This window comes from Oryzias melastigma, linkage group LG1 (genome assembly GCF_002922805.2).
Source record: "Oryzias melastigma strain HK-1 linkage group LG1, ASM292280v2, whole genome shotgun sequence".
Lineage (NCBI taxonomy): Eukaryota > Metazoa > Chordata > Actinopteri > Beloniformes > Adrianichthyidae > Oryzias > Oryzias melastigma.
Window position 1 is genome coordinate 334225 of NC_050512.1, and position 26693 is coordinate 360917.

General features: G+C 42.2%; 1 protein-coding gene across 2 annotated transcripts in view; it reads right to left on the reverse strand.

The window, feature by feature from the left end:
• Positions 1 to 25664, reverse strand: part of adcy9 (adenylate cyclase 9) — a 47617-nt gene extending 21953 nt beyond the window's left edge. For both annotated transcript variants that reach the window (XM_024259803.2, XM_024259801.2), the window contains exon 1: positions 22106 to 25664. In XM_024259803.2, the coding sequence (XP_024115571.1) occupies positions 22106 to 23930 (1825 nt within the window). In that variant the 5' untranslated portion in view covers positions 23931 to 25664. The remainder of the gene's footprint in view (positions 1 to 22105) is intronic.
• Positions 25665 to 26693: the final 1029 nt, after the last annotated feature.

Consider the following 26693-nt stretch of genomic DNA (forward strand, 5'->3'; position numbering starts at 1 on the left):
TGATTAGTGGATTGTTAAAATAATCGTTGCGCACTGGAACTTGACGAGTCGGGATGAGAATGTGTTGACCATTGTTGTGCGTGTTGTTAAGTATTTTGAAGGATATTGGAAGTTACACGCACGTATGGTGTCCTTATGCCACACTCTAGTCGTTAGTAAGGTGTGAGTACTGACCCCTCACTCACTGCTTAAAGATTCACTCCAGTGATAATTGTCTTTTTTGTGTTTTTAACATGTTCTTGTAACATTTTTCTCATAGTGCAGTCCTTACACAAATAATTTATGATTAAAACTGCTCTTCTGAGTATTTTCTTCATTTAAATCCAATTAGATCAGAAAACCAGATACTAGAAGAAGTTCAGACTGCCGATAATGATGCTAGCTTGAGGCTGTAAGCTTGCGCATATTGCAATATCATCAATATCATGAGCCATGTATTGCGTATTGAATCATATTGTGAGGTACCCAGCGATTCCAGCCAGCGAAACATTCTCCAGCTGAAAATATTTTCAACTATCAACGATCAACATAATTCCAGTAGATTTTGAAGGAGAAAAGCGTCAAATGAACAATTGAAAAGTGAGATCCAAGCCTGTTGTATGCATTGAAAGAAATGTTGCCCGCATCATACCCGTAGATAAAATCTACATGAACATTTTCTCCATGTGGGTTCACTGACCAGTCAATGACCTGAAGATTTTGTCCAGGTCACCTGCGTCCCCTGTACAGGTTTAACTGTTTTCCACCTGCAGTCAGCCCGAATCCACCCGCACAGATCTGACTTCACTAGTGGGAACAGCTGTTCCGTTGTTCATAAACGTGTCTTTCAGCCTGACAGGAAGGCAAAGTCAGGTTCTGCATTAGTGCATGATCTTTCCTCTTTAGTCCAGGTATCTCAAAGTTGACACAAAATTTCTTTAAAAATGACTAATCTCATTCCTTTCTTTATGTTATACTTAAGGAACCAGAGGTAGTTTTTTAGTTTACAAATGATGTTGTTGTAAAAACAGAAAAAGTGAGAATTGAATCATATTTGCTGATTTGCTTTAAGTAAATATAAGCAATAAAAGCTCATTGTCCTTTAGATAAATCTTTCCACTTGTCACATTGCTGCAGCAGCCTGAAGTTTGCTCTCATAACAAAACGAGCGATCTGTTCAGTCAGAGTCTACATGATTCAACTGATATTTGTTCTGATATCAAACAGATCAAAATAAAAATATTCAGAGCTGGATCTACGTGAAAGCCTGTGCGTCATTCTGATACTCCGTGAACGTGAGCACTCGTCTATTACAAAGTATTTGCAGCATTTTTCAAGTATCTCTCTCACACACACACACCTGTCTTTGGATTTCTTCCCCATTCCCTGTTCTGGAATCTGAATTTCTCGGATCCTCCCTCCAGTTTTTACACTTTGACTCCACGTTGTCACACCTCGTCCACATGAGCAGCTCAGTGGAGTTAATATTCACCTGTATATCGCTGTTAAACAGCTACCAACCACTTCACTGATTACCTGTAGACTTAGAGACAGTTTCAGTGATTTAATGCATGAAAAATGGCTCAAATAAATTCAGTAAGAGACATTATCAACGTCGTTTTCTTTTACTCTGTGATTTTTTTTAACTAATTTTCATTTCTTATTATATTTTTTACAGTTTTATTTTGCTGTTACAAACTGGTATTTTTCCTTTTTTGAGTAAATGCACTGCTGGTTGTAATTTTGTTCTACTCATTCATGCAGAATTTTTTAAGTAATTTAAGCAGAAAGTTAAGAACTCATATTGCAACTGCACTATTTCCAATAAAATTCCTTATTAAAATATCCAGTGTTAGTTCTGAAAATCTAAAACAGAACTGTGGCTTTGGAAAATGTAAATATGGAAGAATAGATTCACTTCCTGACATTAAGAGGACCAAAACAGAGAAAATTCTTTCAACAAAGACAACTTCTTTTGCAGAAGAATGACATCTTTTTAACATTTTTCGACCCTGTGGTGTCACCTGTGACGCTTAAACACAAAATCTTTAACATACTGTAATTTTTCAACCGTTAACATGATGATTCCAGTAGATTCGGACGCAGAAAAGCGGCTCGACAAGCCACTTTTCGGCCTCCGAATCTACTGGAATCATCATGTTAACGGTTAAAAAGTTACAGCAAATCAGAGAACATAAACACTGGAGCTCCAGTGTTAAACAATTAATTATTCATCAGTTAAATCGAGTGAAAGTGTTCATGGTCAGAATGAGACAGAAAATTCTAGTCACAATGACATAAGAAATAAAGTTGAGCTTGCTGTAAAACTAGAACAAGACACAGACAAAACAGTGGAAGTGGCACAGATGTGGTAAGGCGGAAGTATGAGAGCAGGGGCCCTTTGAAGGTCCTGGATTTTTAGCATTCCTTACCTGCCCCATATTTTGTTCTACTGCTTCTTCGGCTGTCCGACTTTATCATCACTTAGCTGTAAATTTCAAAACAAACCTTGGTTTGGTAAAACAGCTTCATAGAGGAGATAGAGGAGAGTTGTTTTTGTCAGCAGTGAAGTTCACACCGCCTTGTCATGATTTTGAGGGCACAGGTCACTGCTTTCCATTTACAGTACAGAACACAGCAATGGTAAGAATAATGGACGTTCCGTCTGGTCTGCTCCAGGTTTTGGAATAGCAGCTCTCTGGGTAACAGGACAGCAGGTTCAGGACAGCTCAATGGACGAGTGACTGACCTTTTCTCGGGACAACAAGAGCTGAGATGGTTTAAATGTGGATTACTACAATCACAATCCACAAAAGGTGGAAAGTCCCATTTGCATCATCTGTTGATTTAGCCAAAATCACCTAGCTAGCTCTCACCTGCTAGTGCCCATTCTAATACACATGTAAAGGTCGTTTCGGCCTACAGGTGCTAGCTTAGAAGCTTACTTCTATGCTAGGCCCTCCATTTTGACCCCGGTGACGAAAAGGCCAATGAAGGTCCCGTGGTGCCTGGCTCCACGAGAGCTGTGGAGAGGACGACGGAATTTTGGAGGAAGACTGTGGGGTAAAATACCTCTCAAAAAGAAACATGACTTTTCTTTGTTTTGAATATGAATTTCTCCTGTTCACAAACTGTCAAAAATACGTCACGGGGTCACAGGCTCATACATCGAGTGCTGGAACATCGATTGATCAAACTGCTCATGTCTGTTCAAGTTTATTTATTTAACTAAATAAATCGATTTAGCACATAAAGCTAAAGTCTGCTAGCTTGATGCCAATGTTTAATAGAATATCCCATAGGATGGATAATGCTAACGCACGGTAGACCTAAACACACATTTCTGACTAAATTGAAACATCTTTATAAACTCACAGACATGAATTTTCCAAAATATTTTAAAGAAAACATTTGTAATAGTAACTATTTGTGGTCTAACACATTGTTTTTTTTTGTTATACTTTCTTCTTCTAGAATAAGGTGTAATGCTATAGTGTGATCTCCACCTAGTGTCCAAACTGAAACGTCCTCCAGGAGAAGCAGAACAATGTTTCCAATGTTAATGATCTGAACATTTTAGTTAGAACTTCTCCTTTAGAGAATCCATGTAACACTGGATGATATTAACAATCTCATTATTTCACTGATACATTTACAGTATGTGAACTGGATCAGATTAAAAAAAATACATTCTTTCATCTTCCTGACCGCTTTGTCCCTTTCGGGGTCGCGGGGTACCGGAGCCTATCCCGTCTACTGATGGGCGAAGGCGGGGTTCACCCTGGACAGGTCTCCAGTCTGTCACAGGGCCTCAATCACACACACATTCACTCTCTCATTCACACCTAGGGGCAATTTAGAGTCACCAATTAACCTATGAAGCATGTTTTTGGACGGTGGGAGGAAGCCGGAGTCCCCGGTGAAAACCCACGCATGCACGGGGAGAACATGCAAACTCCACACAGAAAGGTCCCAGCCGGGATTCGAACCGGGGCCTTCTCGCTGTGAGGCGAGAGCGCTAACCACTGCACCACCGTGCAGCCCAACATTCAATACATATATAGATTATTAATGTATTTCTGAACAAAATGTATAAATGTGTGATCTTAAAAGTTTAATTAAATTGAATTGAAGAATCAAAAGAATTGAAAACAATTGGATTTGAATCGATTTAAGCTTAATTGTGAATCAAATCAAATAGTTTCTGGAAATGATAACCGATACCCAGTTCTAGTCATGGCTGGATCTTCCAACATGACAAAGACTCGAAGCACACAGCCAGCAGAACCAAGAAGTGTCTCCATAAGATGCAGATCAAGGGTCTGGAGCGGCCTGGCCAGTCTCCAGAACTACACCCAATAGAAAATCTTTGGATGAGCTCAAACAAAACCTGACTGATCTAGAGAAGATCTGGGAGGAGGAGTGGGCCAAAATCCCTCCTGCAGTTTGTGAAAACCTGGAAACGTTTAACCTGTGTAACCCCAATAAATGTGAACAGGATTTTCTCAGGAGTTCAAATATTTATTTGCAGCAATAGGACACAAACAAACGTGATTTCCAGAATTTTAGATTATGTCTCTCACAGTGAACGTGAAGATGAAAAGTTCAGACCATCCATGATTTCTCAGTTGAAGAACTTTCTAAATCACAGGGTGTTCAAATACTTGTTTCCCTCACTGTATACGCAGGTGTGACGTACAGATGTTTCATTTTTTAACCTCATCAAATCCTGTTCCATTTTCACACCTCAAGCCTCAAGAGAACTGCAAGACACGCAACCCCCCATGCCCCCCTTAGGAAGCAGTCGCTTCTTTCTATGACCCTCCATGAAGCGGACAACCCAAAAACCTCCATGTGGGTCAACGGTTCAACCCCAGTCCAGCTGAATGAGACTAAGAGACCCAGCTCCAGACCAGCAAGGCCTCCCCCTTTCAGTTCACTGTTGCATAAGAGATACTGCAGGCTGACATTTCACACCACAAAATTCCTCCTCTGATTTAATCAGAGGCAGTCGGTACACTGACCTCTGCTGAACAAGTCTGAAAGCAGAGCTGTATTATCTGTCCTGACTCTGAGGATAACAATCTATCATAAATCATCCTATAAGCAAAGAGTTCTGATGTTCCTGATGACAGCAGCTGCTGCTCTCACTCTGACTCTCTTCTTTTTCTGTTGTCCTTTACTCTTCATCTACCATTCCCAGATCCAAGAAACTTTTACTGAACCCTTGGGATTTTTAAATGATTTGTAGGTATTTATGTTTATTTCTATATTGATTGCAAACATTTTCCTGCCTGTGACATTTTGTCTGATCCATTCACAGAGTTCTCACCAACCTTTATGCTGTTAAAGAGTCAAAAGCTATTTTATTATTATGATGATATTGACTGCTGAATCCTAACGTAACTCGGTCTTACACAGGGGTGGGCAAACTACGGCCCGTGGGCCATATGTAGCCTGTTAAACTATTTCATCTGGCCCACCAAACTGGAATAAATTATATTGACAATCCTTAGTAATGTTCTGTTTTCCCTGTGATTCTGGTGCCTCATATAGACCAGGAGTGTCAAACTCAATCACACAGGGGTCAGAATACAAAACACACCTTAGATCGTGGGCGGAGCAGGATAAACATTTATTGAACACTATAAAACTACATTTTAAACTTCAAAAATGTAACTTTGTAACATAATTATCAACTAGATATAAAGCATTACTTGTGATAATGTTAGTGTGAATGCTGTAAGATGAATTTGTTTGCTGAAAATGCTGAAATTGACAGCTGAAAGTGCTAAGCTAATAACTGAAAACGCTGAAGCTGATAGCCATCTAAAACATTAGTTAAATGCCAAAATAGCAAGCATGTAGCTGAAATAGTAGCTAAACTTGGCTTAAAAAACTGAAAAAGCTAGCAGAATGCCAATTTTTAAAACTTTAAAAAGTCCTTTTTTTATCATTTAAACATCACATTATCGCAGAATTTCTCTAAGTTTGTGTTTTCTTTGAGGGATATCAACCCATTGGTGCTATTGGCACTAAAAACAGAACAAAAGCCACAGTTTTGAAATAAAAACTTAAAAATCTTACATTTTAAAATATAAATATTTATTTTCAGTCAGAATTAAAGCATGTTTTCGTCCTTATCCCATGTTATTTTATTTTCAATGAGGTAGATTAACAACACATCTGCTCCTTTTGACAAATTTTACAATCCTTTGTGGCCTATGGGTCAAAACGTTTGCACTGATTGAAAAATGACACCTGCGTCGTGTTGTTCATCACAGCATACCCGTAGAAAAAATGAGCATGAACATTTTCTCTGTACGTGTTCACTGAATGGTCTACAGCAGGGGTGTCCAAAGTCAGTCCTTGACTGTCCTACATGTTTTCCAACCCACCTGCCATTGAAGCTCCTTATTGGCCAAACACACCTGATGCAGGTAATCAGCAGCAGATGAGGCAGGATTTCTGGAAACCCAGCAGGACGTCGGCCCTTGAGGACTGACTTTGGACACTCCTGGTCTACGACCGTGATATTTAGTACAGACAGCCTGGATGCACGCACAAGGACAGGTGGGGTTTAGACATCAGACTGCTCAAATGTCAATACATGCAAAAAATGTGCACCTCCTTGTAAGATTTGTGATTATACCAAAAATGGTCCTGAGAAAATAACACATGGAAAACCAAAAAGATACAATCAAAGAAAATTCAAGTTCTTTCTAAACTGAGTTGTTAGAAACCTTATCATGGAACACACACATGGAAAACCTGCAGAGTTCATTTAGTCACAGCAAATACATCAGATGAATAAATCAGCCAATCAATAGCAAACCTAGACTGAATTGAGAGGAAGTTCTGCTGAGTCTTCACATTCCACATGTACACTCAAAGACTGTGCACACAGCAACACATCACAAAACGGCTCCTCCCCCTAACACTCACTTTCAAATACATAGCTAAGAAGCTTAAACTGTTTGAACAAATCTTTCCACCTAAACAATCCTTTAACCCGAGGAAGTAGAACATTTCTCCGGTTCTGTGCTGGTGTTTCTTTGCATGTCGACTGAAGATTCGACAGCGGAGTCAGCTGAACAGTACTAGGATGGATAAAGAATAAATTTAATGAGACGAGCTTCTGCACAATGACATAAAATAAATGATCGATTGTCTGGGTTACACAAACTTTCAAGTTTCTTAACATGTGTAGAAAAGAACAAAAACATGTTTAAAACTCACAAAAGAAATGCTGGGCCCTCGACTCTGCTGACTCTCGGGGCACATTTCTGCAACTAAAATGATATCTCTACTGAGGGTCATCTCTGCCAAACCAACAAATGATCCTTCATCTGTTAGCTGGTTCCAAGCTCAGAAGAAAACTCTGGTCTGACACCCAAAGACCACCACCAGTTCAGAGCAGCAAAGGGAATTTACAGAATATGTTCATTCAGAGCACAGATGATCCACTTTCACTAAACTTCTTTGAGGACACAATGGATCTTGGACATTTCTATTTTCCACAACGGTTGTGCTGTGGGGGCTACATGGTGGTGTAGTGCTCATGCTTGACAGGGAGAAGGTTCTGGTCCAAATCCTGTGTTCACTTCACCTGTTCTCCCCGTCCATGTGTGGGTTTTCTCTGGTTTCCTCCCACAGTCCAAAGACTTGCTGCATAGGCTCATTGGTCACTCTAAAGCACGTGTCAAAGTCAAGGCCCGGGGGCCGGATCCGGCCCTCGGGTAATTCTATCCGGCCCTCGGGTAATTCTATCCGGCCCTCCAGATCATTTTATTTTATTGTTATTAATGACCCGATGTTATCTTGAGCTCATTTCCATCCATCCATCCATCCTTCCATCCATCTTCTTCCGCTCATACGGACCGGGTCGCGGGGGCAGCAGTCTAAGCAAAGATGCCCAGACTTCCCTCTCCCCGGCCACTTCCTCCAGCTCCTCTGGGGGGACCCCGAGGCGTTCCCAGGCCAGCCGAGAAACATAGTCTCTCCAGTGTGTCCTGGGTCTTCCCCGGGGCCTCCCCCCAGTAGGACATGCCCAGAACACCTCACCAGGGAGGCGTCCAGGAGGCATCCGGACCAGATGCTGGAGCCACCTCAACTGGCTCCTCTCGATGCGGAGGAGAAGCGGCTCTACTCCGAGCTCTCTCCGGGTGACTGAGCTCCTCACCCTATCTCTGAGGGAGCACCCAGACACCCTCCGGAGAAAACTCATTTCAGCTGCTTGTAGTCGGGATCTCGTTCTTTCGGTCACGACCCAGAGCTCATGACCATAGGTGATACTGGAACGAAGATCGACCGGTAAATCGAGAGCTTTGCTTTCTGGCTCAGCTCTCTTTTCACCTCAACGGACCGGTACCGGGACCGCAAAATGGCGGACGCCGCTCCAATCCTCCTGTCATCTTGAGCTCATTTCTAACTTGTATAATTCTGACAAAATATATTTTCATGGAGAGTAAAATATTGAAAGTTATTTAAGGTTTAAGATGATTTATTCTGGAATAATATTCCTGCCTTTTTATTATTCATAATTATGTTAAAAAATAAAAATTTAGTTTCAGCTTGTTCAATAAATGTTTATCTTGTTCGACCTAAGGTATATTTGGAGTTTGGCCCCTGCTCTAAGTTGTCTGAGTGTGATTGTGTCTTGTTATGAGAGACTGCAGCTGGGATAGGCCCCAGCAACCCTGTGACACCAAAAGGGATTCAGCAGGTTCTGGTAAACGGTTGGCTGTAAATAAAATGGTGGGCATGTGTAACGGAGGCCGCTTCCATTCTGCGCCTGTGTCAACCCATGGTGTGGTTCACATTAGACGTGAAGCGCCGCGGTCCTCCGCTGCCGGCTTGCACAGTGCAGCGGATCTTTACACCGCCTGGTCTATTGTTTTGTGCGAGCTGCGAGCGATTCACGTCAATTCTGCCGGAATGTATGTCACGACACATGAGAAAATCTGGTCAATTTTTAAAATACAACCAATTTTTCATAATAAAATACAGCATTGAGAAATGAGATCATATTTTTGTATTTAAACAGACTGCAGAGATGAAAATATAGTATTCCCCCTTATTCCCAAACAGGAGTCCTCCGTGAATACGCAGAATCTGTGAATATTTTTGACAATCTAAAAAATTCTGAAATATTTTCTGTGGTCATCTTGGTTTGTGATATTTTCCACATAATTTTAGGGGTTGAAAATGTCTACTGTCAAAAATGTCTAATGTGTTCTTTCTCCTTCATACAAGCTCAGACTTCCAACTCCTGGCTTGAATATTCCTCTGAGTTTGGACGTCCTCCCTGTCTTCTGTCTTGTCATGTCCTCTCATATCACAACTGTCTCATCTTGGTTTGTCCTGTTTTTCCATTTTTCAGAGATAACTTCCTCCTTCAGACCCCTCCCTCTACAACTCTACAGTTTTCTTCCAGTTGTTGGTGGGTTATGAGAACAAGGCCCAACAACAGCGGAGGGCTCCATATTTGGACATGCGGACGGAACCAAACACTGTCATTTGTTGCTCCTTTAAATGCCCTCCCATTGCTCTATCCTTTCTCCCTTCCTTCCTGATTCCAGCCCGGGAGCTTCTTGAACCACTTTTATATTCCCAACTCCTTTGCTCTCCCTTTTAAATAAACCTTAAACGATTTAATGAAGCATTTCTGTTGATGAGTCAGCATGTTAAGTTACTTTAGTAACAGATCTAATGAGATCCAGCTCTTGATGGGAAACGGTCACCAGATTTACATGAACCCCTTTCATTTCATAATCTAGCCCGTCTAGGAATGATTAATCCTTAGCCTGAGCAGAAGTGTGCGTCTCTGTGGCATGAAGTGCAGGGGGTTGGCAGCAACAGTGACGCACTCAGGCTGTCACTGCGTCATTCTGACAAAACGCACATGTATACACAGAGCTGGTAAAAGGCGTTTTCATGGTTCAGTTCACAATCAGAGGATTTTTCCCAAAAGGGAAGCTGCTCAGTGGTGGAGGAAGCGTTTCCAGTGGTCAGATGGTTGGCCCAGTTGGTCGGGTTTTTTCTCTTTGAACTTTAATCTGTACGTCTGATAAAGACAACATGAACAGTAATGCTGCTTTCTAAAAAACCTGAAGCCTCAGTCACAACTGCCCTTAAAGTATCCCTCTGATGACAATCCTGTTTTTAGAGTTTCTAACATGTCTGTGTGTCATTTTTCTTCTGAAAGAGAACAAATGTAATAAGAAATCATTTTGTTTTTGCATTTCTGAGTATTTCTCCTTTTAACTCTGTCAAACTGTTTGAATGAATGATCTTCTTTCATCACAGCAGCTCTAAAAAGATCTGCCTACTGCCCAGACCATGAAATCTTTCATTGAATCATGTAATAATAAATAAATGTTTATTAAATCATTTAAAATTGAATTTTATCTAAATTTTGAAACATTTAATGACAATTGTAATTATTTAAATTTTAATTAATTAATGACACGTTTGTTTCATGATTGTAAATTAAATATAATTATTTTAATTTCCGTCTTTTGGCCCACACTAGTTAAATGTGCTTTTAATTGCTATTTTAATATTTTAATGCTACATATATTTAAACATTTATTTATTGACTTTCACTTTTATTTATCAAATGCCGATTTTAAATAATTAATGACACATTTAATTATTGATTTAATGGTATATGTATTTATTTCAAATTGGCTCTTTTAGTACATTTCAGTACAGAGTACATGAATCCTTTTAAATTACTTTTTTAAATATAATTTTAGTCTGCTGACGATATTAAAGCAATGCAAAGTATTGAAGAAAGAATTGTTTTTTTCAGTTATCATCAATCAATTATCACCAAACTAGTTGGAAAACATCTAAATGTTTTTGAAGGCAAAAAAATCGACTTTCAAATAAAGTTTTAAAGGTTGCAGTTTTACTGACATGTATTTTTATTAAAAGGAAAACCCTTTGATTTATGATCTTTAATATTGATGAGATGCTTCTGCTTTATGAAGGATCGTGTACACGTGAGGGTGTGTCTGCATTGAGGCTGGGCAGGGCAAGGCATCCTGATCACCAGAAAATACACACATAAACACGACTGACATTCTCGAGAAAAGTGACAAACGTCTGACAACTTCTGCATGAAGAACAGACAGCTGATTGGATGAAGAGCAGATGATCAGACCAACAAAGAAGAAGAGAGGTGCAGGCAGTTAAAAACAGGATAAAAAGTAGAGGATTTACAGAGGCTGTGATGGAGGAACGATAAACATTCATCAGAGTTTTGGCCCCGCCCCTTTTGATTCAACCAGTTACCACCAGATCCACTGCTATAGACTATCTGCAGAACTTTGTGGTTAAAAAAATCTATAAATACTTCTTTAATTGAAGTCACATTATGTTGACAGCTTTTACGTCACTTTTCTACACCTTATTCTTCTTCTTTAAAGAATTTCTGGCCACCCGCCACACAGGCTGGTATAATTCCTGCATTCCTGCAGAAGTTAAACCAATCTATCTCCCAACCTCACACTCCATTCTTTCCTAATTTATAAACAGAACGTCCAGACACTTTGACTCCTTCACCTGACAAACTGAGCGCTCCACCATCTTAACATTTCCAGCTCTGTACAGATATTTACCTGCAGATGGCCCGTATCCAGCCGTAAGAGCAGCTGGGGCTAAAGCAGAAGCTGCTAAACAATCAGCTGAAGATCATTCAGAAAAAAATGGAGGTCATGGTTTAAGAAAGTCAAAATGATGCGTCAGAGACAGGACTCAAAGGCTGCAACAGCCCAAAAATTCCTGTTTGTTATACTCCCATGAAAATTTTGTTTTTTACATGTTCTTGTAGTATTTTTCTCATAATAGAGGACATATACAAAGAATTTTTGAAAACGTTTAAACTGTGTTTCTGAGTATTTCTTAATTCAGATCTCGATGGATCAGAAAAGCGGATGCTAGAAAAGGCTCAGACTAAAGACGCAGCTACTGAAATGCCAGAGTCTCTCTTCTCCTCTGTTACTTAATGTGGTTAGTAGGGGTGTTGCGGATCACGGATTATCCGTGGTCCGTACGGATCAGAAGCCACGGTTCGGGACACGGTTCGGACACGTGTGTACCGCGGACCACTCCGACCCCCACCCCCAGCGAGCGCACACACCTTGGGCTCTCATAATTTTAACCATTGTCCGTTCACATCAATGAAATTCTGTCAAATTCCTGTAAATCCTCTTTGTTTTGACCAGCGCTGAAGTAACAGCTTCACGGTTATTTCTTAAAGTCTGTTCCTGAATCTCCCGCTGCGTGTGGGCGGAGCTTTCAGAGCTTTTCCTGCATAGAGAATTTGGTGTCGGCCGCCACCAGCTCCTGGAAAAGGGGGGATGTGGCTGATTCTAGGAGCCCAGACTGAGAGAGAGTCCACGGAGACCCGAATGATGACAAAATGATACAACAGAAAAAATAATTTCAGTAAACCAATAACCAATATATAATCGCAAATATTTTGATTTTAATGTCAAGGTAACAATAATTATATATTTTGTTTTGGAAACATCGTCTGTGGACCCCCCTTCCTCTTAATTGAAAATGGTTCGGTCCGACTGGACTATTCTTCCACAGCTGTTTGTTACCGTCAGACCCACAGAGTTTAAGGGAGAGAAGACACGCTTTAAAATCAGGAGTTTAAACACCTGATTTAGAGGAGAACCTCCGTGAAAAAAGAAAAAAGGAGACAGTCTGTCTATTGCCGCGCGGAAAGGAGAGAGTGCTCGTAAACGGACAAGGGGGCGGGGCCATGAATTTGAGGGTTTCTTCTGAAGCTTTTGTATGGAGCTTCAAACTAGAATAATTTGTTGTTTTATTGTGTATCAAAATTAGGCTTGTTAGTTACATTTCTGTTTTATAATGAGGTGATCTATAGTAAAATATGTAAATTGAAAGAATGTTCAATAAAGTTACATAATAATAATAATAAAATAAACTTGTTAAGGTATACAAATCTGAAGTCCCCACGAGACACCACCACCTTATTTTAAGCCAGGAAAAACCCTGCAGCTTCCGTCACAAACTTTACTCAACTTGACGCGGATGGATAGATATCAGGTTTATTTAATGTTAAGACCTGAATAAAAGCATCAGTACACGTTTCAATTTCTGGATTCAAAGAATACATCCGTAATGGACATGATTTTATGGCAAGCCAAAAAGATCACCAGGAAAAGCGGGTGCAACAGTGCCACGTTTTACAGATAATTATTATTATTTTAAATATTTAAATGTCCCCATTTGGCGAGTGGGATCAGAACATTTGTATTTCAAGTGAACACCAGATAGATTTGGTATTTTCAAAACTATTTTTAAGCATTCTTTTCTCTGTTTTTGTAGATTTGTATGTATTCAGAAACTACAAGTTTTAGCATTTTGCTTGTGTTCAAACTTTAAAGATTTTTTGTTTTAATAAATAGGCCTCAGTGAGCAAAAGTTTTGAACTTTTGTGTAAGGGAAGTACTTTATATTCATTTTGAATATATGATTTGAAACGTTTCCAAAAATTAATTTAGCTTTCATGTTGTTGTTGTTGTTGTTGTTGTTGGTGGTGTTTTTTTTTGTTGTTTTTTTTTAAACTTTTTACTGATCCGAAAAGTGATCCGAACCGTGACCCTAAAACCGTGACACGATCCGAACCGTGAGTTTTGTGATCCGCAACACCCCTAGTGGTTAGCGTTTATTTTTTTTATTGAAATCTAGTATAATTGATGAGCAATGTTAATTGGAAAATTCAGTGTTCAGTGTTAAAGATGACATCATACCTGCAGAAGAGCAGTGGCTGCACATTATGTGCATTATGTTAACAAACGTTAGAGTTAATGATCTGAAAAGCGATGACATTTTCTCTTGCAGTCGGAACTCATCTGAACCAGGGGTCACCAACACGGTGCCCACGAGTACCAGGTCGCCCCCAAGAACCACATAAGTTGCCAGCAGGTCTCTCAACTCAGCTGTGAGCAGCGTCTAAAATTAATTTGATTTTTTTGCTATTTTTTTTTTTAAATTACACTTGTAGTAACATAGATTTAAAAATTAAAACGTCCTAGAAATATGTTGATGAAACATGAACTTTAGATAAGTTTAGGTGACCTCTGATCTACTCCAGTTCAAAGATCATTCATTAAGTTTAAAATGCTGCAGATTTGGTCATTAGTTCAAAATGTGAGAAGATTTGTTTGAAAATGTGTAAGTTGATTTTTCTTTAACATTACATAATTGATAAACATGGAACAACATAGTGAAAATGGGACATTTTTCCCATGAAATGTAGTGATGTAAGAGATCATTTGAAAATGTAACAATTAATTAGATTAATAAAGTTCTGAATGTTGATATCTGTTTCCTAGCTTGTCATCATTGTTGAAATCAGTGTCTCTACATAGAGGAGGATCATTATTAGTTATTAATAATCTAAAACTAAAGGCAAACTGAGCAAATTTGTTATTTCACACAAATGACGTCACACAATATGGTGGCATAGCCTCCAGTAGTAGTAGTTCACTTTCGGCTAATCCCTTTCGGGGTCTCCACAGCGTAACAGCACCCACTGTTTCTCATCAGTGATTTGGCAGAGTTTTTACGCCGGATGCCCTTCCTGACACAACCCTGTACTTGAGGGGCACAGGGACCCAGTTAGGCAGCAGCGTCAAGGGTCTTGTCTAAGGACCCAATCTGGGTGGGGATCAGTGGACAACCCTGGGAATCGAACCCAGGGCTTCTGCGTGTCAGCCCTTCACCTAGCCCACTGAGCCACCCAGCTGCTGGGCATAGCCTCCAGTGTGTACCGTTAATTCTGGTTTACAAGTCTAGAGTGGCAAAGCTGACAGCTGAAAGCTATTTAATGTAAATAATAAAAGCTAACCTTATCGACTGTAACAAAAAAAGTACAATATGGATGATATTAGACAAGCTATGGATCATTTCTCTCTGACAACCTGGTTAAAGTTCGACAAAGGTTACAAGAACTTTAGTGAATGCTGCTTGTTTGATTATCAAGGTAATTGCGATTTTATTCTTCTAATTTATGCTAATACTATCAATAGCTTTGGGATGACACATAGAGCTGCAGAAGATCTTTTCTGAAAATTTAAAAGTTGCTTAAATGTCTGTGTTCACAAGAGCACTGAAAACACCAAAAGTCAGACAATGTCAGCGCGTCTGACATTAAAGAAAAACTAATTACTGATGCAATGTTTTCTACTGAGGTGAATTGCTCCTCTTTGCTTTGCTCAAACCCGTGTCCGATCTGTGGGTAAAAAATGTAAAAAAGGATCAAATTAATCGGATACTGTTGTCAAAAATATGACGTGATTTTCTAAATACATACGGCCAGTGCTCATGCTGACTGTTTTTCTTGGCCGCTCTTATTTTGAAAGCTGAAAATCAGTGGCTTAATGGCTGCACATAAAATATTAGCTGTGCCAAGCTATTCCTGTTTTTACAAGTATCCCGTAAAATACTCTGTACAGCAACAACTATATTTAGCCATGGAAGCAATTAAGACACGCAGCAATGTGCATCTTTGGTGCATGTAAGACGTGGGGCAAAGATGCACATCGTACTGGGAGCGTCCCAGAATGATCTCATGACCTCAACATGTTCGCCGGTGCCAAGATACGCTCTCTCAACTTCATCAATGTCTTCCATAAAGTGGCAATGAGCTCATGAAATAAAGATTAGCACTGGCTCCTCCCACAAGGGGTTTATCAGGACACTATTGGACAATAAAAGGAACTAGAATTCAGTCCATCAGGTATCATCACAAAGGTGGTGGAGGTGAATTTGACGTGTGAATCTTGTTTGGTGAAGAGAGTGGAGACAAAGGGATGATGGAAAACTAGCGAAAGGCTAACTTCCACACCAACACTCAATTTCGCTGCCAATTTTTGTCGCCATGTTGCAGGCAGACGTCGTCGATAAACAGTGAATGGGTCAAGTCTGTCTGAGTCAACAGGTGTGTTTGAGATGACTGACGCCTCGCCTGGATCGTCAGTGAGACCAGGCGGCTGCAGGTGGGGGCGGGGAAAGGCAAACGTCGAGCTTAACGAGAACAGGAAGTCGGGGTTGTCGTTAACATTCACTTTAATGTTAATATGCCCCTCCTCCTTAGTATTTTAAAGGAAACACTTAAACATAACCACAGATAATATGTGCTGCCCATGACTTCCTTTTGTTGCAAACATGCAAATGTTTGTCTAATGTTTAGCAGCAAAACAAAAGGATTTTCAGTAGAAAGAATAAAATAATTCAATGTTTCAGGTAAAATATTTTTTATTAATAAAGTAATATTAGATGCTGATAGAAATCTTGTTTATTTTCACATCATTCACTACTGTGCAGAAAGAGTTACAAAATATACGCATTCCCTTCATTGAGCGCCAGTCATTTCTGAATAGATTCACTGCAAACTACAACAACTGTCAGGACACCTTTTCCCAAAATGCATTATTTTTTAGTCATTAAGGTGGCTTGTAGTCAGAGTCAGATTTCCACCTACTATGGCCTGTGTCAGGGGTCGGAAACCTTTAAAAGTAAAAGAGCCATTTGGGCCCATTTTCTACAGATCAAACCCAAGAAGGAGCTGCATAGATTTACTTTAGCCTTTAAGAAATTTGGATTCGCATTTATTAACTTCTTTTTTTAAAATAAATATGAATTAGGTCTATTTTTTGGCACAAACAAAAGCAAAGATAGAAAAAGAAACTAGCATCTTACAGAATGTGATTCATATTTTTTTACATTTTTACTTTTTACCTTAGTAGATGCCTAATGAGCCAAGAAGCTAGCTCGTTGCTTAATTCCTAGCTAAGCTCCAAAATAGCCTAAAATTCCTCAGTAAATGGAAAAGTCAAAAACGTTAGCCTGTTGCAAAAATAGAAGCTATATTTCAAATTAGCCTAAAAATCCCAGTAGATTACAAATTAGCCAAAGACGTTAGCATATAGCTAAATTATTAGCTAAACTCCAAATTAGCATAAAAAAAACCAGTATAGGTAGGCCAAATTAGCTCCAAAAAAGCTAGCACATCGCCTAATTATTCGATGTACTCCAAAATAGCCTAAAATTCCTCAGTAAACTAAATTAGTCAAAAACTTTAGCATGTTACTAAAATATTCACCAAACTCCATTTTTTTTAAATAACTATAAAAGATGAAAACATAGCAAATGAATACATTTAAAGGCTTGTTGCTGATCTACTTTAAATTTTGAAATTTGAAGACTGACGTGTAACATCAGAGCTTTAATTACCCAGCATGCACTGCAACCCAGGCCATTTGCTGCGTCTCCCTGGGTGATATCAGACATGCCTACAGCCACAACTCTCGGCAATCAGGAGTAAGCATGTTGGAAGGCCACACCCCTACCATTTAAAAGTGGGTTACACAAATCTGTCAATCAAAGAAAGTAGGATGTGCGAACCAGCAGGCTCCACCTTGAACGTTGAATACTTTGGATTGGTCAGTTTCCAAGTTTAAGTTGAATAACTTAAATTAGAGAAAAAATTTAATGAAAAAAGTTTAGATTCATCCAGAAGATGTTAAGAGACATTTATTAGATCAAGCAGGGTTATTCTGACCAAGAGAATGACTGAGGAGCAGCTGTTTATTTCGCTATAGAAGTCTATGGGATTTTGGCTTCTCTGAGCCACTTCCTGTTTGGAACACCATGGAGGAGGGGCCACTCAGTCCAGTTCTCAGATACAGTAGTGATTGAAATGAAACTCAGTGTTAGGGCTGCCACGATTAGTCGACTACTAAACAGCTAATTGACTATTAAAATATACAATGACTAATTTATTAGTCGGTTAGTCATTACTTTATATTATATGGAGTCAGAGTGTAGTAAAATTGAAAGTATAATAATATTCTGCTAGATTTCTGGACTATTTTAGCTTTTATTAAGGTTTTTTAGGCTATTTTGGAGTTTAGCTAATATTTCAGCTATATGTTAGCTATATTGGCATTTAACTAATATCTTAGCTGGCTATCAGCTTCAGCATTTTCCGCTATAAACTTCAGCGTTTTTAGGTATCGTTTTCAGCATATTCAGCTAATAGCATCTCCAGCATTTGTACTAGCATTAACACAGGTAATGCTATATATGTAGTTTTAGTAAGTTTAAAGCAAACGATGGTTAAGATTTGTGCTTAACATCTAATTTGCGCATGACACGATTAGTTGACTAATCGGAAAAAATAATCACTGATTATTCAATTATTAAAATAACCGTTTGTATCACCAATAGTCAGTATATACCCTAATTTCTTTAATTTACTTAAAAAAATGAATTTGTGATTTTAATCTGCTAATTTGCCGCAGCATAATCCAATTTATTGTCCATGAGAGCTCAGTCACTAACTACTGCATTTGAGCCAAATCCCAATCAAACTCTGCTTCAGCACAGTGATAGATATTAATGGCCTAAGAACAAATAGTACCAAGCATGCCAGCTGAGGTGACTCATTGGGCCTGCTGGGGGTCTGTAGCAAAGCGTTGATTGGAGAGATCACAGTGCCTGGGTCACATGACAGACCACAAGCACAGACAGGTGAAAGCCTATCAACGAATGTGAGGGAAATCAGTGGGAAACAAACCAAACAAGAAAAAGCAGGAACGTAAGAACCCCAGGGGGCGCTCAGAAATATGTCTTAATTAACTGAGATTAACCCTGTCAAACAGGAAAAACTGATGGTAAATGCAATCGGGAACTTCAAAGGTAGCTTGAAATAAGATAGAAGAGGAGAAAAATACAGTTTTGGCGAGACTTGACTGTGAGATCTGTTTGTGTTCAGTCGACAAAGAGGGCTAAAGATGAATAACACTCCCTGAGACACTTCAAAAAATGAACTGAAAAAACTCCAACAGGAAAAAAATGAAGATCACAGAAGACACACCAACCAGTCAAACTGCTAATCATTTTAGGCAATAAAAATAGAACAAACCTCTTCAAAAATGAAACTTTTCTTTCTTCTTCAGTTACATTATTCCATGATTCTGACAGTATACTTCCCCAAACAAAACAAGATGGATGTGGTATTTGTTTCTGTCCTAATGAAATGGACCGTTTCTCCTAGATAAGCAGTGTCAACTCCTCTTCCTCTGCTCGGCAGAAGCAAACGTGTCAGTGCCATCTCCTTCCCTGAGCAGGAAATTGCTGCTCTGTTTCAGAGGGAAACTGGATGCTATTCGCTTGTCCCTTTTCTCTCCTTCAACAAAAGCTGCTTGTCAATATCTTACTGTGTCACTGTTCGCCAGGCTGGAAATAGATAGTAATGGTACCAATCAGAGCCAAGTGTGAATACACTCTGTCATAGGGTCTGACAATAGAACAGACAGTCTCTTTTCAGAGCGACCTAAGATTAGACAGTCCACCAGGAATTCCCTGTTGGGGGGATCAGTCTGCTGACTTCAAATCTGTTTCCTACTTTTCTATGTTTTTGCTCTGTCAAAATACACACGATTCCATGTGTCTGGTCAAGATTTATGGTGCTGCTCCGCCAGGCTGTCAGATACTAAAGTTAATCTAATCGGCAGTAAAACTCACAATTCTACTGGGTAAACTACATTTTTCCCCTAAAATGAAATGTCTACTTCATTTTTTTCTAGCCCTAGGTTCACTGTTTAAGGAGCTACTCCAGTGAAAATGGCGTTTTGGTGTTTTTAACATCTTCTTGCGGATGGAGCACATATAGAAAAAAATTCAGCCTGAACTTCCATGTCTGAGTATTTCTTTATTCAAATTGTTGTGAATCAGGAGGAGATGAAAAACAAAATAGTTTGAAAAGGCCTGAATCTGTGACACAACTGCTGCAGTCAGCAAGTCAAGCTCCCCGCTCCATTCTGATGCATCCGCTTACAGACAAATAGATCCATGAACATCTTTGTTTTCCTTGTATCTGGATCTAAACCGTACAGCTGGATAGCTCCAATATCGCTCGCCATTTTTGCTGCACCGCTAATGTTAGGTTGAGGTTGTGAGGGGCTGTAAGCTAGTGGCAGAGCATGTAAACAGATGGATGATGGGAAGTCCCGCCCACAACTTAGAGGTGAATTTCCAATATACTCCTAATGCTTTGCAGAAACTATGACCTAGAAAACGACACAGGCTTTTAGATATTTCCTAAAAACATCATGAACTGTGAACACTAGTAGTTAGTAAGGTGTGAGTACTGGCTCCTTACTGACCACAGACACATGCTGCACGCACAAGATATGTAAGCGTCTGTAGAATGTCTACACAAACTACACTCTGTCTAATGTTGTCATTAACAACCCTTAGTGGTCACTATGACCTCTCACCCGCAGCATACCCGTAGAAAAAAAAGTTCTTGAACATTTTCTCTCTAGGGGTTCATTGAGTGCTCTACAACCGTGATGTTTCCTGAGGACCACCTACATGTCCTGAACAGGTTTGACCATTTTTCACCCGCAGACAGCCCAATTCCACCTGTATGGACAGCTGGGACTACGGCATTTGGCATCCTCTGCTGGATGGCAATAAGCTTGTAGGTGGTTCTTGGTACGTTCTACCTTCAAGAAAAAAAGTTCTGGAGGTCTTTTTGAATGTATACTGACACTTTGGCACAGTGTGATTCATGTGTTGTTCCTTCTTTCCCACTCCTCTCCAGGGAGGGCGGGAAAGATTTCAGTTTCCAGGTCACTCGTCTGTGTTCCTGTTCTTGGCTGTCGACCTCGTCTCTGGTACATCTCGCATCCCCAGCTGTCTCCCAGCCCATCTGGATGAAGCCCATCTGCTACACTATTTAAACTTGTAGTTGTAGAGTTGATAAGCTAATTCTTCTTTAACAATCTTGGTACATCGCCTGTCCGTCATGGATCCTTCCTTCATGTGGACATCCCTTAATTTTCTTATTTTTCCCCCCATTTTTTTTTTTTTAGGAGTTTTTCTTCCCAGAGAAGGAGGGTCTATGGGCAGGGATGCCAGGTTAACTTAGTTGGTTTAGTTTGGCAACCAGCTACTGTTTAGTTTATGACTGACTTTATGTCTTTGAACAGTTACCAGTAAGCCCACTGAGACGATTGCATCATGAAATATGGCTATAAAAATAAAACTGAATTGAACTGAATTACCAAAATCAATAGTTTTAAACTGAGCAAATGTTAGGATCCATGCCTGTCAGTATGAAGTCAGTAAAGGAAAAATACAGCAAAAGTTCCACACACAGACGTCTATCCTCCGGCCAACTGTCATAGATCTGCTCTTTTCCAATTACTTTTCCTACAGGTGGCAGCCACTACACAATGATGAAGCGCCTGTTTAATCCAGTGAAAGTATTAATCTGACTGAGAACGGTAAATCCGGCCAGTCCTCCTAACATCAACTGTACACACAATCACAACAAGACACAAACACATGCACCGGCATGAGCCAGAGGTCCACAGGTTACGGGCTGAAACAGAATCAACTGGAGGCTAATCTCAGCAGCTGAACTGTTACTGTAGAGCAAAAGAATCAAACGCAGCCAAATCTATCATTTACACGTAGACCATCCGTTAATTTCAATATTACGCAAGTTGTAGCATTTTTCTGAGGCGAGGATTTCAGATTCATTTGCTGTATTTGAAGATTAAAGCTTCTAATCTCAAAAACATGAGCTCCAGTCAAAACACATTTGGAGCCGAAGCACCAAAATGTCTCATTCACAAAAGTCACTCTTTACTATTTTTAGTATATTTAACTAACATAGATAAAAGTAATGATGAACACGTCAGGTCTCTAACACCCATATGTAAGGACATGCTGAATCCCACATATTTAGCATCTTCCTGGTGTCCTAATCTGGTGTAGGCTGAGCTCTGATTTGACTGGTATACAATTTGAAGAGCAGCAGCTGGTCACATGACAGAAAATGACCTCACTAAGTCTAGGTGACCATGTGCGGAGGTGCACACGTTGAGCTGTCCATGTCTTTACAAAACATCCTCTTCCTTCAAACTCCCTTCCAACCTGCTGTCAGGATCCACAGGGTTATCACAGACCCACTGAACTCTGAAGATAAGCTCGTTAGTCAAATACAACCAGCATGCTTATCTTGTAAAGTAATCAATCGAGAATATTTGCTGTCACTCACCCTTGAGTTTCTCCATCACGCTCTGCCCGGCTCTCTCCGCCACTCGCCCGTCCTCCATCAGGTATCGGTCGTCCAAGAACTCTGACGTAGCCTCCGACAGGTGAACCTTGCCCGCTACGCCGAGCTGCTCCATTAGGTTGGCGAGGTTGACATCATTTGACCACACGTCAAATTTGAAGCGCTTCATTCCCAGAATCCCACACAGGACTGTGCCAGTATGGACTCCGACACGCATGTTCACCGTCTCGCACGTCTCCTGGCAGAACTGCTCGATGGCCTGGATCATGCCCAGGCCCATCTCCACACAGCAGTAGGCGTGGTCCGGCCGCGGCTCCGGGCATCCCGCCACGCAGTAGTAGCAATCTCCCAGAGTGCTGATCTTCTCGCAGTAGGTTGTTTCACAGAGTCTATCGAATCGTCCGAACAGGTCATTGAGGAGGCCCACCAGAGCGTGGGCCGACTTGTTGGCAGACATTCTGGTGAAGCCCACGATGTCTGCAAAGAGGATGCTGACGGGCTTCATGCACTTCATGTTGAAAGGTCTGAATATTATCTGTCCGCGGGGGATGGAGGTCTTCTTCTGTTTGTGATTGCCGTGTGGGTTGTTCTTGGAGCTCACGCCACTCTGACTTTGCAAACCTCCAGCGCCTCCTGCACCACCCGCAACAACTGAGGTAGAGCATGTACCTGAGGAATACCGTTTGCCGGAATTCTCCCCGCCGCCCTCGTCGTCGCCCTGCTTCATCAGCTCGTCTGCAACCCGTCTGGGCATGACCGAGTGGATCATCCGCTCCTTCAGGGCCTTCTCCACCTCCAGGTCTTTGCCGTGCATGATGGCCTGGCCCACTTTGAGAAAGGTGCTGCGGGAACGCACCTCTGACATGATGAACAGGTGGATGCCGATGACATGAGCGCACAGATGAAGTAAACCTTTGGCTGGGCCCAGCCAGCGGAGCGTGTTGTCTTCCCAGGTGGGACCCACCAGTTCAAACACCTGTCCGGTGTCACCAGAAGCGTTCTGAAGGAGCGGCAGCCACCCTAGTGCTTCGAACAGTATAGAATAAAGGAGGCCGAGCAACACCGAGGCGTACAGGCGCACATGAAGGACGCTGTACAACAGCAGCAGGACCTCCATACACAGGGAGAAGGTTCCAACGGGGGAGATGCAGGGTACTTTGCTCTCCGACACATGTGACACATTCCCGCCATTTGCCCATTCCAGCTGAGTGTAGCCAGCAGTCTGTATTTGTGGGGCTAAAGTGATGGCGAAGGTGATGGCTATGAGCAGCAGGGAGGTTTGGTTGTAAAGCCACACATATGGCCGAGTAAACGTGAACAGAAACAGGAGCATCAGTAAGGCCAGAAAGGAGGCAGTGGGGGCAATAAAGGTGGTAGGGCAGCAGCGGTCATGGTTGACCCCAAAGTACACGCCCCAGAGGACAGCTGCCACCCCCAGGTAGAAGAGAACATAACGGAACCTGCGCTGCTTTTGAGAGAAGCACCTCTCCTGACAGGCCTCCTCCAGCACGGGGGAGTCAAACTTGGGGTCCCAGCACTGAGCGGCAGAGCGCTCAAAGAGCGGGGGCACCTTCACGCGCGCCCTGGAGGTCACGGCGGGCCTGGAGTCCGCGGAGCTGCAGCTGGAGGAGATGCTGTATTTGTGGAGGTCAGGGTTGACTTTCTGCGGAGCTCTCGGCGGCTCCTGGCGCTGCGTTTGCGGCGCGCTGTTGGAAATCCGCACGGTAATGGCGCCGTCCCCGCACGAGTCGCAGTTCACCTCCGTGCCGTGCACGAGCAGCTGCCGGTGCTGCTGGAGAGTGGCCATGTTTACGGGCGTGACGCGGGAACCGGGGGATTCGAGCAGCTGGCGTTCAGGCTATTAGACTGGATGCGCGCGCCGGCGCCATGCGTGCACGTGCGGCTGGGAGGAGATGGGGATGCTGACAACACAGACAGCCTGTTGAAGTCGCCCTGCATGGATGGAGAGCGCGGCACAGACCGCGCGCGCTAGCCAGTGTTCACACGCACGCGCCAGTCCAGCTGTTTGATCTCACCATCATCCAATCATGAGTTTGCGTCAGTGATCGCACTACACCCGCATCCCCCTCCCCGGCTGCGGTAAAACGTTTGCTGCCCCCCCTCACCGATGCAGCCACCTTCCTATGGAGCTGGACGCCGCGCGGCTGGAAATGACCTCATCTGCACGCGCGCAACATGTCGATGAGGCTGGAAATACAAAGTTTGATGAGGAGCAAACGGTGTCAACAGATGTGCACGGTTCCACCGCCGCCCCCCAGCAGCAGCCCCCCCTCTAGACAAACGAGAAGCTTTCGGGGAGATTTGTGGACCGAATCAAAGGTTCCAGGTCAGGTGAAGAACTTTATGGTTATTAGACTTAAGATCAACAGACTCGCCGCAGCCTGGAAGCTGCTGCTGGTGTGGCGCGCGCGGGGGTGTTTATTCAGTTAATTAAAAAGTGAATGTCCAGTAATGAAAAGGTCTCCGGCTCCTTCTCCGATCCATGGATCAGTGCGTAATCCGGCGTCTCGTCGCTGCGTGTTCTCATTTCATATTTGTTCCTCCTGTCTTCCAAAACAAAACAAACAAAAATGTAAACAGAGTTATTTTTGAGTCCAGCCCACGACCCAAACCACCAGAGGCCTGCCAGACCGGCCTATTCCCACGGATGCAGCCCCGTCCTTTCCTGAACTCCCTCCCCGGATCTCCTCCGTTAATTCCCCCCAGCTCTCCAAAGCGGGGCTCGGCTGGAGGAATGCGGAATTCAGCGACGCGCGGAGGGAAATTTCCACCCACAGCTGATGGTGGGCTTACCTCGGGAGAGCCTGCAACTTGTTGCGCGCGTGCAGTTGGGGGAAGACGGGCTGCAGCTCCCACAGCTCGCTGCTCTATAAATAGTGAGGATCCAAACTCTTGCAGCGCCGGGGGTTCGGGCGCCTTTCTTCAGGCTCGTCGATCCGCTCCGCACTAACTGTTGCGGGTCAGATCAACGCAAAACTTGTGCGCAGCGTCAGCGGAAGCCTTCCCGTCCAAAAGCTCCCAAACTTTGAGTCTCTTTTCCATGTTTCCAAGGCCGTGTTTCCTGCGTAATGAGGAGTCTGCGTATTTGGAGATCAGGCTGGATTTCCTCCCCTCACATTCCCTCACAGCAGACACGGAGACGAGCCCCCCCGGAGCCCCTCCGCGGGGTTACCCCGAATCTCCTCTGATCTCACACCGTTCCCCGCGTCTGGACACTTTCGGCTGGCGTGCATGTGTCAGACCATCGCGCACAATGCTGCGTTCCCTTCCGTCTGTCGCTGGTTGCCACCCTTTCCCCCTGAAGGAGCTCTGTGACGAAGCAGGCGGAGAGCCTGGAGTCTAAACCCGGAGAGTCCCGCCGCCGCTGCTGCTGCTGCTGCCGCCGCGCGCGCGTGATATTCCCGGTCCGGTGACCGCCACCATCTTCACGGTGGTTGGCTCGGAAATCCTTTCCCAGCTGTTGTGACGGTGAGTTGGTGAATCTGAGCAGCTGGTGAAGCCCGACGCAATGGAGGCGAGACGGTACATCCGGTCCGCTCCAAATAAGGTTCGGACACCCCCCCCCCCACCCCCTGTTTATCATTTGCAAACATCTACGGCTCCGTTTTTAGTGCAGGAACGACTTTCACCAGCATCTGACATCAAATATTTGTGAAAATCCAAAACGTTTATTTTTAGACTGCAGAGAAGCTAAGAGGTCTTAAAGGAGATGTACCATGAAATATAAACTTTTGGAGCTTTTACGTGTATTATACTGTTTATTCATCATTTTAAAGAAACCCAACGCGGTATTTTGATTAATTCACGAATTTTTGAGTCATCTTATATATCAGAGGTGTCAAACTCAATCACACAGGGGGCCAAAATCCAAAACTCAGGTCTCGGGCCAAACAGGATAAAAATGTATTGAACACTCTAAAACTACATTTTAAAAACTTTAAAGATGCTGAGGATGCTGATAGATGCTGCAATGTAACAAAAAACACTGAAGCTGATAGCCAGCTAAAAATATTTCCTACATCTCAAATTAGCCTGAAAAACTAAAAAAACCTAGGTTAGCCAAAATAGCTAGCATGTCGCCAAAAATAGCTAAAGTTCAAAATAGCCTACTGAGAAAAGCCAAAATTAGCCAAAACAGCTAGCATGTGGCTGAAATATAAGCTAAACTCCAAAATAACCTAAAAAATGTCAAAATAGTCCAAAAAAGCTGGAAGAATGCCATTTTTTAAAACTTTTAAAATGCAACTTTTTAACATAATTATGAATAATAAAAAAGCAGGAATATTATTCCAGAATAAATAAACTTAAACCTTAAATATCAATGAATCAATAAAATTAAATGAATTACCCGGAGGGCTGGATCCGGCCAGCCTTGGACTTTGCTCTAAAACCTCCTCATCAGCAGCCCCTCCCATACCCACGGAGACAGGCGGGTTCTCACGATCTGACGTCACAGAGTGCGACAGCCCTTTTCAGGAAGAGTCTGCTCCGAGAGGACGGTCTCCAGTTTAGCACCAACACCCAACAGTGAGACGTTTACGTTCGCGGG